General features: G+C 27.6%; 1 protein-coding gene across 1 annotated transcript in view; it reads right to left on the minus strand.

Annotated features, from left to right (window-relative positions):
• LOC107437680 (polycystin-1-like protein 1) overlaps nt 1-12,571 on the minus strand; it is a 584,482-nt gene that overhangs the window by 103,005 nt on the left and 468,906 nt on the right. The window contains exon 12 of the mRNA XM_071186788.1: nt 2,027-2,194. Coding sequence (XP_071042889.1) covers nt 2,027-2,194 — 168 coding nt within the window. The remainder of the gene's footprint in view (nt 1-2,026; nt 2,195-12,571) is intronic.

The raw sequence follows: 12,571 nt of genomic DNA on the forward strand, positions 1-12,571 counted from the left end.
TAGTGATGTACTTAAGCAAGTGGATTTGTAAATTGTTCGAAATTCGACATATTTCTTAAAATAAATATGAATGTAAATAGCAGTTATTTTAGTAATAAATTTTGGCCAAATTTAAAAAAAATAAAAACGATTTTAATAAAACCACTAAATAACAGCGCTTTCCTTATTATTGTACTTAAAGCACAGACTGTTCTGCAAACAGCTAACTCAAATTTTATTTCTTTATTATATTATTTAGATATCTTTCGGAAGCAATTATGAACGCATCATTTTAAATTAAACAATTTTAACCTAATTATTATTTTTTACTTGTTGTTAAATTTACGTGCAATAATGAAACCTACAGGTAAATTTAAGATTGTCTCAACCATAATATATTAAAAAAAACTTTTTGTCTACGCTTAAATATTTGAAATTCTTTAGAATAAATTCCTTTTCCAGGAGAAAAAAAAGAAGAGAAAAAACAGGATGCTTCAGAGAAATTCTAAATTCCCGGAAATCTTAAGTCCAGGAATCGAGACGCTTAAATGCAAGAGATAAATCGAGAGTGTTTGACAAGCAGATGTTCTTTGCAAGGCAAATAAAAATACAATCGAAATCATTACTTCCGCTGTGGTTTGATGATTCATGAATGAAGATTACAGTTGAAACATTTTATGATACCACTTCCTTAAACAATATTCACAGCTTATTAAGCACACAGCTTATTAATTTTCGTTGAAAGATATCAACAATTTAAAATTTGTTAGACAATTACCCTCAATACTTTTTTAAAGCTTTTTTTCCTTTCTTTAAAGATAAAAGAGTAAATATGGTTCAAGCTGGGTTGGGCAGAGCAGATATTATTATAAAGATAATCAAAACTATTTTGGAAATTAAAAATTGCACTAATTATAGTACATGAATGCAAACGAGGAGATTTTGTGAGAGGAGGATGAGGATTAACGAAAATATTAAGGTAAGAGAAGATTTCCCATCAAAAATAAATAAATGGGATGATTTATGGGATGTTACCCAATCGAACACAAAGCCTCAGTTTTCAATAGTTTTGAAGATAAAATAATTTTTATAAAATCTTAATATAATTACATTAAATAGAGATGATTCGACAACACAACACATCGTAATGAACCAGTGTCTTACAATTGGTGACAAGTACGAGTACACCTTCGATGGGTAGCATTTAGTCTGGGATATATAAGTGGCCGGTATGCAATGTTTACCTTATTGCCATTCTCATACTATTGGTCATGAAATTGGGAAGCTTTAACGTGCATGACCTCCGAGACCCACAGTTGCCTATTGTAGGGCTGTTGGTATTTAATATTTACTTTTAATAAGTCAAATCAAAACACCTATTAATTATAAATAAAAAAAATTCTCTTTTTTTAAATATTAAATAATTAAAAACTTATAAGCAAGTAAATGTTTTATTTTTTGGAACTGATATTGCAAAGAAAGGAAATTTCTATGTCTTGATTCGACTTAGTGCTAGATGGACTTATATAGTAGAGGTTTAAAAATATTTTAAGTAATATTCTACTTTTTACAACAATTAAGAATAAAGAGCAATATTATTAATGAGATAAGGTAATGAATGTTTGTTAATTAGCGTTCTGTAATTTCTGTATTCAGAAAATTAAAAATTAGCCACTTAAACGAAATTAATAAATAATATTAGTCGAAAAAATAAGCCACTTTTTAAAAATAATAATAATAAAAAAGAGTTGGTCAAAAAATAAAAATGTTGAGCTGTCTTTAATTAATTATTCTTCAACGTAAGATGCTATTTAATGTTTACTTTTTCAGCATGTATAGAAGAGGAAGAAAATCGCAAAGGAGGGGGGAGGGGAGAAAAAAAATTAGAAGTGTGTGGGATGAATTAAACGAGAATGACCCTCCTTATACCGCAGCCTTATTGAATAAGGCTGCGGTTTTTAAAAAATAATTCACGAACACAATGCTTTTATTTCGTCATCAAGCAAAAATGAAACAAACTCTTCAAGAAAACATAAACATTACTTACCGTGAAACAGGTATAATTTTTGGTCCACGGATGTAAACAATTTGCGGAGCTTTCTGAGTTTGTATTCCCAGCGTAAAAGTCACGTTAGAAGTGAAGTCCGAATTCATCAAAAACACTTGGCCTATTATGTGAGAGAATCCAGCGGATGTGTAAAAGATGTAGCGCCATCTAGTGAAAGAAAAATGAAGTTAAGAATGTAGGAATTATTATTAACAAAATTCCACAGAAAATATTTGTGATAATTTCGAGTTAAAACACATGTTTTATTTGAATAAATAATCATCTACTATTTTTTCAAAATAAAACTTCACTAATTTTATAAACTAAATTATCGTTATATACAATTTGAATGGATAAATGTTTCAAGAAGAAAAAAAAAGAACTGACTTTAAATCGATAACAATTCATAATCATTTTTTTTTGTCTGAAATATTGGGGGATAGATTTTTATTTATTGAACTAAACTTTATTTAATAGTAGGCATGTACCCAATGCTGTAGTTTTAAACAATTTTCTTTCCGAAGCTGCACTGTAACGTAATTTTTGAACAACACTGATCAAATCATCTAAAATTAATAAAGTATTTTCATTTATATATTTTATTTTTTTGGTTGCAGCCACCATAATTTTTCTCTCCATTTACCGCTACACAGTTCTAAACATTTTTGTTTGCCTATTAATTTTTCCTTTTCCTTTCTAAAAATCGATTTACAATACATGGGTGCTTTGCCTAGTGAAACTCATTAAACAAAAATAAAAAAAAAAAAGTTAAACAATTAAAAAATTTAAAAATAATTAAAAATGAAAAAATTAGTTAAAACCAATTGTAATTAATTAGTTTTAAGCAATTAAAAGAATTTTCAATTAAAAAATAAATAATAAAGACTAAAATATTTAAAAAATTCAAAAATAAGTAAAAATTTACTAATTAAATATAAAAATAAAATAATTACAACCAATTGCAATTAATTAGTTTCAAACAATTTAAAACATTTCAATTTAAAAAATAAACAATAAAAAATTTAAACAATTAAAAAAATTTAAAAATAATTTAAAATTTAATTTTTTTAAATTTGATTTAAAACTAATTATACCGAGCAATTTAAAACACTTTTAATTAAAAAAATAAACAATAAAAAAATTAAAAAATTAAATTAATTTAAAAACAACTAAAATTTTACTAATTAAAAACTTTACAAAAAATTAATTAATTTAAAACTAATTATAATTCATAAATTAGCTTTAAACTGTTTAAAACATTTTCATTCTAAGTTATCGTTTTCTTTTTTATCAAGCACTATTCCTAGAAAAAGCTATAAGGGAATGAAATATTATAATCGTAGTCTAAATTTAGAAATACAGGGTTAAATTGTTGGCTAATTTTTAAATAGACTTATCGTCTTAATCTAACCCAGTTGCTTTCAAACTTATCACAATAACAAAGCATTCAATTTGTTAGTACTACTATGAACAGATAATACAAATTTTTTTTTCTCAATAAAAAAATAGCTAAGGTTATAAAATTAATAATATGTTCATTAAAATTCCAGAACCACATTCCGCTTCGCTTAAAAGTAGCGGAACTTCGAACGGGTTCGGCTACATCCCTTATTGTACCCACGGTTCCTTCCCTTGTGCAACAATGCGCAAGTTTGAACATAGGGTGCTATAAAAGTAGTTCGCACTCTCAATATAGACTGCACAGACTACTTATGTAATAGAACGAAAACGACTTTTGTAATAAAAATTTACTAACTTACAGAAAAAAAATAAATGAATGTAATAGAAAAAAGATCGATAATAATAATTGTAATAATTAAATATAAATAAATAATAATTTGTCATCGAGAAAATACTGAGTTATGCAATGGAAAAAATATCGACTTATGTAATAGAAAAATTAAACTTATGTAATGAAAAAAATACCGATTTATGTCATAAAAAAAATACCAGATTATGAAAAAGAAAAAAAAAAGTACTTATGTATGAGAAAAAATTACTAACGCATGTAATAAAAAAATTACCATCTTATGTAACAAATGCCGACTTATGCAGGGTTGGACTGGGAGTTCAGGGCCCAGTGGGGCATTTGAATTAGAGGCCTCTTGAAATAATAAATTGTCCTCAGTTTTTTGGAAATGAAAAAATTTAATGAAAACATTAAAATTAGAAGAAATAAAATTAAAATTCAGAAAAAAAATTAGTATAATAAAGCGTTATTAATTTAGCTTCGCAACTTGATTTGCAAAATTTGTGAGAAATTTTAAACATTCTTTAATGAACTGAATATTTTATATTCAATTTTAAAGCACTTACATTTTAGTCGACAGTGTTTATTTTCGAATTTATTGTAAAAAAATTAAAAAACTAGTTTTGTTAGACCTTAATTTAATTATTATCAATAAGAAAACTAGTTTTTTCTGTTTCTGAAATATTTTATTTTCTCTCAGCCGTAGACTATCATCAAAACTGTTTCAAACGTCGTTTAAACTTGTGCAACCCAAAAAATTTCTTAATGCGTTTTGTTTCTACTCAATTAATATTTAAAAGAAGCAAAAATGTTTGCCCTGAATTTTCCACTGAGACGTGCATTTCAACTTTTAAAAACCGATACGTGAAAATAATATTTTGTAAAAAAAGTAAAGACAATAAAACTAATGATCTTTCGAATCAGCAAAAAATATTAAAATGCATTCATTGTTATGAATACTATGAGATATCAGCATTTATGTAAATATTTTTCATTACAAAACCAATCTGAAATCAGCAAAAATCAGTTGGTTTAGTTCATCTTATTTCATTATTCAGAGATATTGCAGTAATTTACATTAATTAGTAATTTTTGCAGTAGTTTCAGATGAAAACAGCTTAAAAACTGTTTCCAATTCAAATACAAATTTTAGCTGCATGAGAGTCGTGAAAAGTTCAGGAAAAAGAAGATAAATCTGTGTAACCAAAAGAATGTTGAGACCCCCCATATATTTCAGACAAATTGTCCTCAAAATAACTTCCTCTTCGTCCCCTTCTGGACACTATGTGTGAGAAAATTCAATAGTAACTGAAACAGTGTATTCTTAAGGGATCCTAAATTCCCAGAAACATAGTGACAACTCCTCAATTTCCCTTCCTCTTTGAAAAGGCATTAATTACCTTGATGGCATTGGCTGAAAGGAAAGATTTAACCAAAGAGAAAGGAAATATTTGAATAGAAAAAAAAGAGGAAGAACTACAAAATAATGTATCGCTTTGATTTTTCCTGATTTTAACTAAATTTGATTATAGATTATAAATTCTGTTAATTATAAGGTTTAAAAAAAATGGGGGGACCATCCGATCTGTACTGTGCGTACGCCAATGAATTATGCAAAATTGGGTGTGATAGATGTAATTTTTTTTCAAGGAGTTTAAGCTTATCAATTTTTCTTAAATTAGCGTTAATCAAACTGCAAGTTTCATAATATATTTAAACTTTTTTTCTGTTAATTACTAAAATATAAAACAGAAAATTAATAATGGTCATTAAAATGTTAAACAGAAGTAAATATTATTGCGACAATAGTAAGCATGCTTTGGTTTCTTTATTCGTCATTGTGAAGTTGAAGCATCTTTGTGCGTTGAAGTATTTTTCCTTTTTTTTTTCTTTTGCCTTCTTTCGAATTTAGGGTGAGGGCTGACTTTTAAGATCCCTTAGAATTCAAATATTTTGCAGGTAGGGCCCCGGGTTCTACTACCAAAAGCATGCTGACTCAGAATTCAATGCATATTATTATGCCGCATTATTAAGTATGTTTTTATTTTATTTCATAATTCATCATTGCAAAGGTTTTTTTCTTTCTTCCATTTTTAGGGGAGAGGGAGCAAATTTTTAAAGTCCCCGTGATTCCAAACATTTTGAAATATTGGTTTCAAATATTTTGTAGGTTGGGCACGGGTATGTACAATCAAAAGTCTATTAACTCATAATTTTATGCATATTATTACGCAATTGTATGCAGGTTTTTTTCTTCTTTTTGTTTCATAATTCAACATTGCGAAGATAAAATATCATTTTGCGCAGAAGTGCTTTTCCCTTTTTTCTTCTTCCTATTTTTAGGAGGGAATCGTTTGCAAGGGGCCCTTTGGTCTCAAAATTTTGTACAGGGGCCCTGGTTTGTACTCTTAGAATTTTATGCACAAGCATCAGGATGAAGATGCAGTTCCCTATAGATACTTAAATTGTGATGCACTCATGTAGTTGCAAACTTATTCATTAAATAAATATTTTATTCTTAATGCCAATAATAGAAAAAATAACGACAAAGTATGTTTTAAAACTATATAGATTTTATTTGAAATGCTTTTTTTTTTTCCAAAAAAAAAAAAAAAAAAAAAAAAAACCCAAACCAATTACNAAAAAAAAAAAAAAAAAACGAGGTTAGAGGGTCCCTACTTTTAAGGAAGACCCACCACTTTGGCTGATGCCCAGGGGGTGCTCGCTTTTCCAGGTTTATGGACAGTCCGGCCTTGGACATAGGAAATTTTAAAAAATACCGACTTTTTATAAGCGGTAGTTAACAAGAAGTTAAAAAAAGAAAATCGTTCCATTTTCGAACTAAGATTTTTAATTTTATATTGGCCACTACTTTACTTTCGCTCGGTTCTACAAGTTTTTGTATACAACTATTTTCGTGAAATAAAATGGGAAAATACTAAAAATAAAGTATGAGAAAATTCTTGCTAGAAAAAATGTTCTTGCTTTATTCAAAAAAATTAAAGTGTTACTAAGAGTATAAGACTTAGTAAAATTCTCAGAAAAAAAACTATAAATGTTTTAAAATTGGGTAAAATTCAAAAATAAATTAATAAAATTAAACGAACAAATAAATAGTGAAGAAATAAAATAAATATACTTAAAAAAAATTACAATGATTTTATTCAAAAATATTTTTGTAATTCAAGTTAACTATAAGAAAAAATTAAAGGAATAATTTCTAGGCATTCCAAAAATTTACTCTTGGATTATTTTACCGGAGATTTATTTACGAATCAAACTAATTCTTTTACAACTAACTTTCAAGTTGTTGTTTTTTTTAAAATACAAATAACACAATCCATTTTGCAAAGCGAATTTTGAAAAAAAATAGAAAGGAAAAAGAAAGAAAAGAAAAGAAAGAAATATTTTCATTTCTTTAAAAATAAATATTCAAACCATTTAATTTATAATGGGAATGTTTCGGTGAATTAATTGAACTATGAATGAAACACATTAACTAAAATTTAACCAAATGTCTTGCATTTACACGATTTGAAATTATTACTTTCTGTTTCAAAATTTATCGAAATTATTTAAAGTTATTTATATTAAGTTACTTTTAAAGAATGAAATACTTTATAAGAAACTTTCAGAATAGGGAATAAATTAATTTCTAAGAAATGTTACTAGAAATAGTTAGCGTATTCTTTAATTGGCTTTTGAACACATATGATAGGCTATATTGTGAAATTTGAATAAAAGTTCTTTTTTTAAAAAAAAGAAATGAAGAAAAGATCTAACTTTTATGTCGAAAAATAAGGTGAATAAATGTTTAGATTTTTAACAACTTAAAGATTTAAAATATTTGTACAAAGGCAAACCTTTGTACAGTTAAATTTGTTTTATTAACATTTTAACTAAATAAGACAGCCCTTTGAAATCAAAAAAGCAATTAATTTGCAAAAAAAAAAAAAAANAAAAAAAAAAAAAAAAAAAAAAAAAAAAAAAAAAAAAGAAAGAAATTGTCTACAAAAGATAATTTTTTTTTGATAATGTTAGATAAATTATTTAAAACTAAAAAGTATTTGTATGAAAACGAGCAATTATACAATTATGTATGTCTTAAATGAATTTACCATTTAATTAAATCAATAAGAAAAATATACTTGTTAAAACAGCACATAAATGATGAATTAAATTTGAATAAATAATTTCACAATTCAACGCTTGATAATATTTGCATAAATGCAATGCTTTGTACATTTTAATTTTTCTTTTTGATTGAAGTCAATAAAGTAACAGTTTAGATAAATCAATAAGACGAATTTAATTTCTTAAAAAGTCTATGAAGAATTTAATTTGAATCACGTTAAATCAACAATTTGAACTTGAAAATACTTGTACAAATGTAAATTTTTGTACTGCTAAACTTGTTTTATTAATGTAATCAAATGGAACTACCATTTAATTATAACAATCTACGCAATTCGTAATAATACAGCTGTTTTCTTTTAATGAACTAATTTAACTGACTAAACATTAAAAAGAAATGTACTTTTATATATTTGATACACTTTTATAAAATACTGTCAAAAGCAATTTTGCGTCTTTGTAGATATAGTCTATCATAATATCACAGTTAATTTTATTCGGTTGCACATAGTTTCATAAAAACATTACAAAAGATGTTTTGTAATGAAAACCAAACCGAGGAACGAAACAATGCCAAACCATTAGACGCCAAGAGCGCTTCTGCTTTAATTACTATCTTCTTTCTATCAATGCGGAGCTTACAACTCTTTTCAAATAAAATGAAATAGCACTGAAAGCAAGACATCAAAATCCCAATTTTATATATCCTGGGCAGTAAAAGACGACTACCCTCATAGACTTAGCAAAGAGCCCTCATGACTTGGCACTTTTTCTCGCCTCGACTTATGGCACAGACAACAAAGGCCACCCCGCACCATTGTAGTAGGCCCTTATCTTGTTGTGTAATACCGGTCACAAAAGCAAGCCGCTCATAAAATACGGATAACAAGAAGTAGGGACAAGGCACCAATACTTTCTGAATCGGGAAGAGCAGCAAGTCTTTTGTTGGGTGGGTAGGAAAAAAAAAGCTCCAGAAATAATGGCCGGCTTATTAAGAGGTGGCCGTTTATAACACAACCTGGAAATCATTTTTTTTTTTATTCTTGTATTATTTTTCCTTTTCATATTTTACACTAGAGAATGTGCCAATAGAAGGTGTTGATTGCTTTATTTATTGTTTTTTGCAACATGGGTTTGATTAAGTTGTCGGATTCCGGAAATAGTAATTAAATTCATTAATATTTGCTGAGCTAGGCGTATGAAACTATGTTCTAGAAAGAGTTGATAAGTTAGTTTTAGGTATCCTGATTAAACTGATAATTTGACGCTAACAAAATGAAAATGAAATTTGATTTATTGTTCAAGATGAATTTTTTTTTTCGTTTTCTTTTTCATTGTTCGTTTACAAACATTTGAAGTGAAACTATTTTTACCAAGTAGATAGTGTCTGATATGTCATAGGGCTAGGAGCTGACATTTTAAATATTCCGAAAACTATTTTTGTTTGTTTCTTTAAGAATCGTCGACTAGATTCTAAGTTAACAAAAAATTAAAGAAATATAAGCATGAATTCCCTAATCATATCATAATTTTTTAAAATTGAAGCACACCCGCAACAGCCCGCTGCGGCCTTGGGGTTCATGGAGGTCGAAGCTCCACAATTTCGTGACCAACGGCATGATTATGGCAATGTGGCCAAAACTTCCCACAGGCCGCGTTTACTTCTCAGGCATGCTGGTATCCATCGATTTGAAGATGGTTTGACTTTAAGCCGCCACTGGAATCGAACCACTGAGGATCAGTTTAGTGTCTTAAAGATTGAGGCATCGCGGCTCATCATAAGCATAATTTTCTTACGTTATTAAATTTTTCGAAACATTTTTTACCCAAGCAAGATGTATATTTGGTTCAAGAATACTATCAGTGGGACTTCTGAAAGTTCTAAGTCTACAGCATCTAGATTTTTAAATCCGCTCCTGTTTATAGAATTTGGTTTAAAAGAACTTAATAGAAATAAACTATTTAATATTTATTTGTATCTAAATCGTTTAGAACCTTTACTCTATTATTCAATTGCACCCATTTGTATTTTGTATTTTTATTTTGTGGAACTTAAATTATATTTTAAGGGTTTTTTTCTGACAGAAAATTTATTCTACTTCTTCCAAGCTAACCCAACAAAGAATTATATGAACGGAGTTTCATCACTTATTAAGTAAGTAATTAATATTCGAGAATATTTTTGCTTAGTTTTATAGATTAATATGGACTTCGAAAGTTTCAATATAAAGGTTTTATGTATAACGAAAGTTTCAATATTAAGGTTGCATGTATTTTAAAAACTTTTTCAAAGTTTAAACAGTGAAAACTTTCATATAGTAACTGAGTTCAACAGCATTCATTTCGTTAAATAAAATGAAACAAAAGGTATTAAAAAAAGCAGTTAATTGCTTAGTAAAGTAAATCGTGTATACATACAATTCTCTACAGGGTAACATAAGGTAAGTAATATCTTTTTTTTGAAGAGAATCTGGCTCTCAACGATTTTTTTTGCTACGCAAAATTTATACAATTATGTATACTTTTCTTTTACAAGTTTCCTTATTTGCTAAAAAATAAATAAATTTTAGTACTTAATAATTTTGAAATGCTCATAAAAGTTTAAAAAAAAGGTATATTTTCTGGTTTGTTGAATTCACTTACAGCAATAAAATGCATCACTTGGCCAAAAAGTAATAATGATAATTTTTGTAATTATTATTTTATTAAAAAATGACTGTTTGTGTTTCCGTTTTTGTCTCTCTTTGTTTTTTAAAATTTTTTATTATTATTTATTTTATTGTTATACTGTCAAACCTCTGCCGTTGGAGATTAATTTTATCATAAAGGGCTTTAAAAATATTTCAGATTGAAAATGAAATGCAAGTTATAATTCAAAAAAATAAATTTGTAATGAAAACGCAGATGTAGATTACAATTTTCCCTTTAAATGTAGTGAAATAAACTTGAAAACACATTTTTTATTTTTTAAATTTTTTTAAGGAAACGAAAATACAAGTGTTTTAAAATTAGGGGCATTTATGTTTACTGCAAAGAACATTCAATTTATCACGATTTGGACTATTTAATATCATTATCAAAGGAGGGATTTAGCTTAAGGACGAAATCGTACTGCTAATACAATTTGCTCCAAATCACGCCTAACTTCACATCGTTGCAAGGTTGGACAGGTTTGCAATTTAAATGGTTAAGCATGCCACAATTCTCCCCCAAAGGGCAAATGCCCCAAAGGAGAGGGCTTTCTGATGGATTTCCAATGCTAGAGAATTTCTAAGTCAAATATTGGATGATGGAATCGAATGAATCGATGTCAGTTCGCAGCCTCGTGAAACTGGACACTGTGCTGACCGCTATAGGATCTGTAGAATTACCTTCCCATGAGGAATGAAGTATAAATATTTGTATTAACGCTGAGACTGATGAACAACTTCGCTTAAATTGGGTAATAAATTAAACTGATTTGATTCAAATGACTAAATCGAAGATTTATTAAGTTGCAATATTATTCCATTCCCAATATCTGATTGACATAAAACTTCAAGTAGGAGTTAATGCTCGGAACAGAAAATATATTTAGTTCTTTTCTGATTGCAATCGAAATGCAATTTTCGAAGTTTTTTTACAAGAAATGTAGCGCAAGTATTACTAAGATAAGCACGTTTTTTTCCCCATTTTTTTAAATACACACATTTTTAGCCCAGCATAATGCGTGAAAAAATTGCTGTATATATCATTTATTTAGTTATGGAAACATTTGCCATCAAAATTTACATTTTTGTAAGTTTTAAATTTATTTGGAAAATGCACTACACTATATTCCGCATCAAATTATGTACAGACAAATTGCTTATAAAGTACCGGCACTTTGTGTACCCCATCCGTAAAATCCATTTTTACCATAAAATATTGTACCGTAATTTTCACAGTAATTTATTTAATTAGATTAATTCAGTGATTTTACTGTAATTATTACTGTAAAAATTACTGTACATTCGATTTTTTGTACTGTAGATTCTACGGGTACTTTTTAACATAATTTAACCTCGAATTTTTTACAGTGTAGAGTATGGGGCCGATTTAGAAATCCAGGGACTGCGGTCAGATAGGTCAGATATATATTCCTCCACAGCATGACCAAAATAAAAATTTTTTTGGGACCCAAAAATGCTTTTGAGTGTCTATAAAATTTATTAGTGTTTATGTAATAAAATTATAATAATATATTGAGAGAGTTTAAGTTTATGTTTATTCCCGTTGTTTGCATATTACGCACTAAAATAAGACAATAAAATGCTTTCTTCTTCCTTTTTTAATGGTAAGAGAAAATAACTTCTGTTTCATAAATTTTTTTCTGATAATTTTCTTTCAGGAAAAAAAAAACTTACTTGAATGGTTAACGAGTTTTGAAACTGGATGGAGTCATTAGAGTTTATGAGGAAAAAAAAAGAAAAATGAACTAATCTTCTAATTAATTAGAAATAGAGAAATATAAAGAATTTAGACAAAAATAATCTAATTCGAATAATCTGGATCCATATTACTCCATAGAATTCAAGAAATTTAAATCATATTTCAGAAATATGGGAGCGTAAATTTCAGAAATTCAGGTCCCCTTCTACAATCAAGATCCATATTCGCTGCATAAATTCAAAAATTCTAAA

This window comes from Parasteatoda tepidariorum, chromosome 10 (assembly GCF_043381705.1).
Source record: "Parasteatoda tepidariorum isolate YZ-2023 chromosome 10, CAS_Ptep_4.0, whole genome shotgun sequence".
NCBI lineage: Eukaryota > Metazoa > Arthropoda > Arachnida > Araneae > Theridiidae > Parasteatoda > Parasteatoda tepidariorum.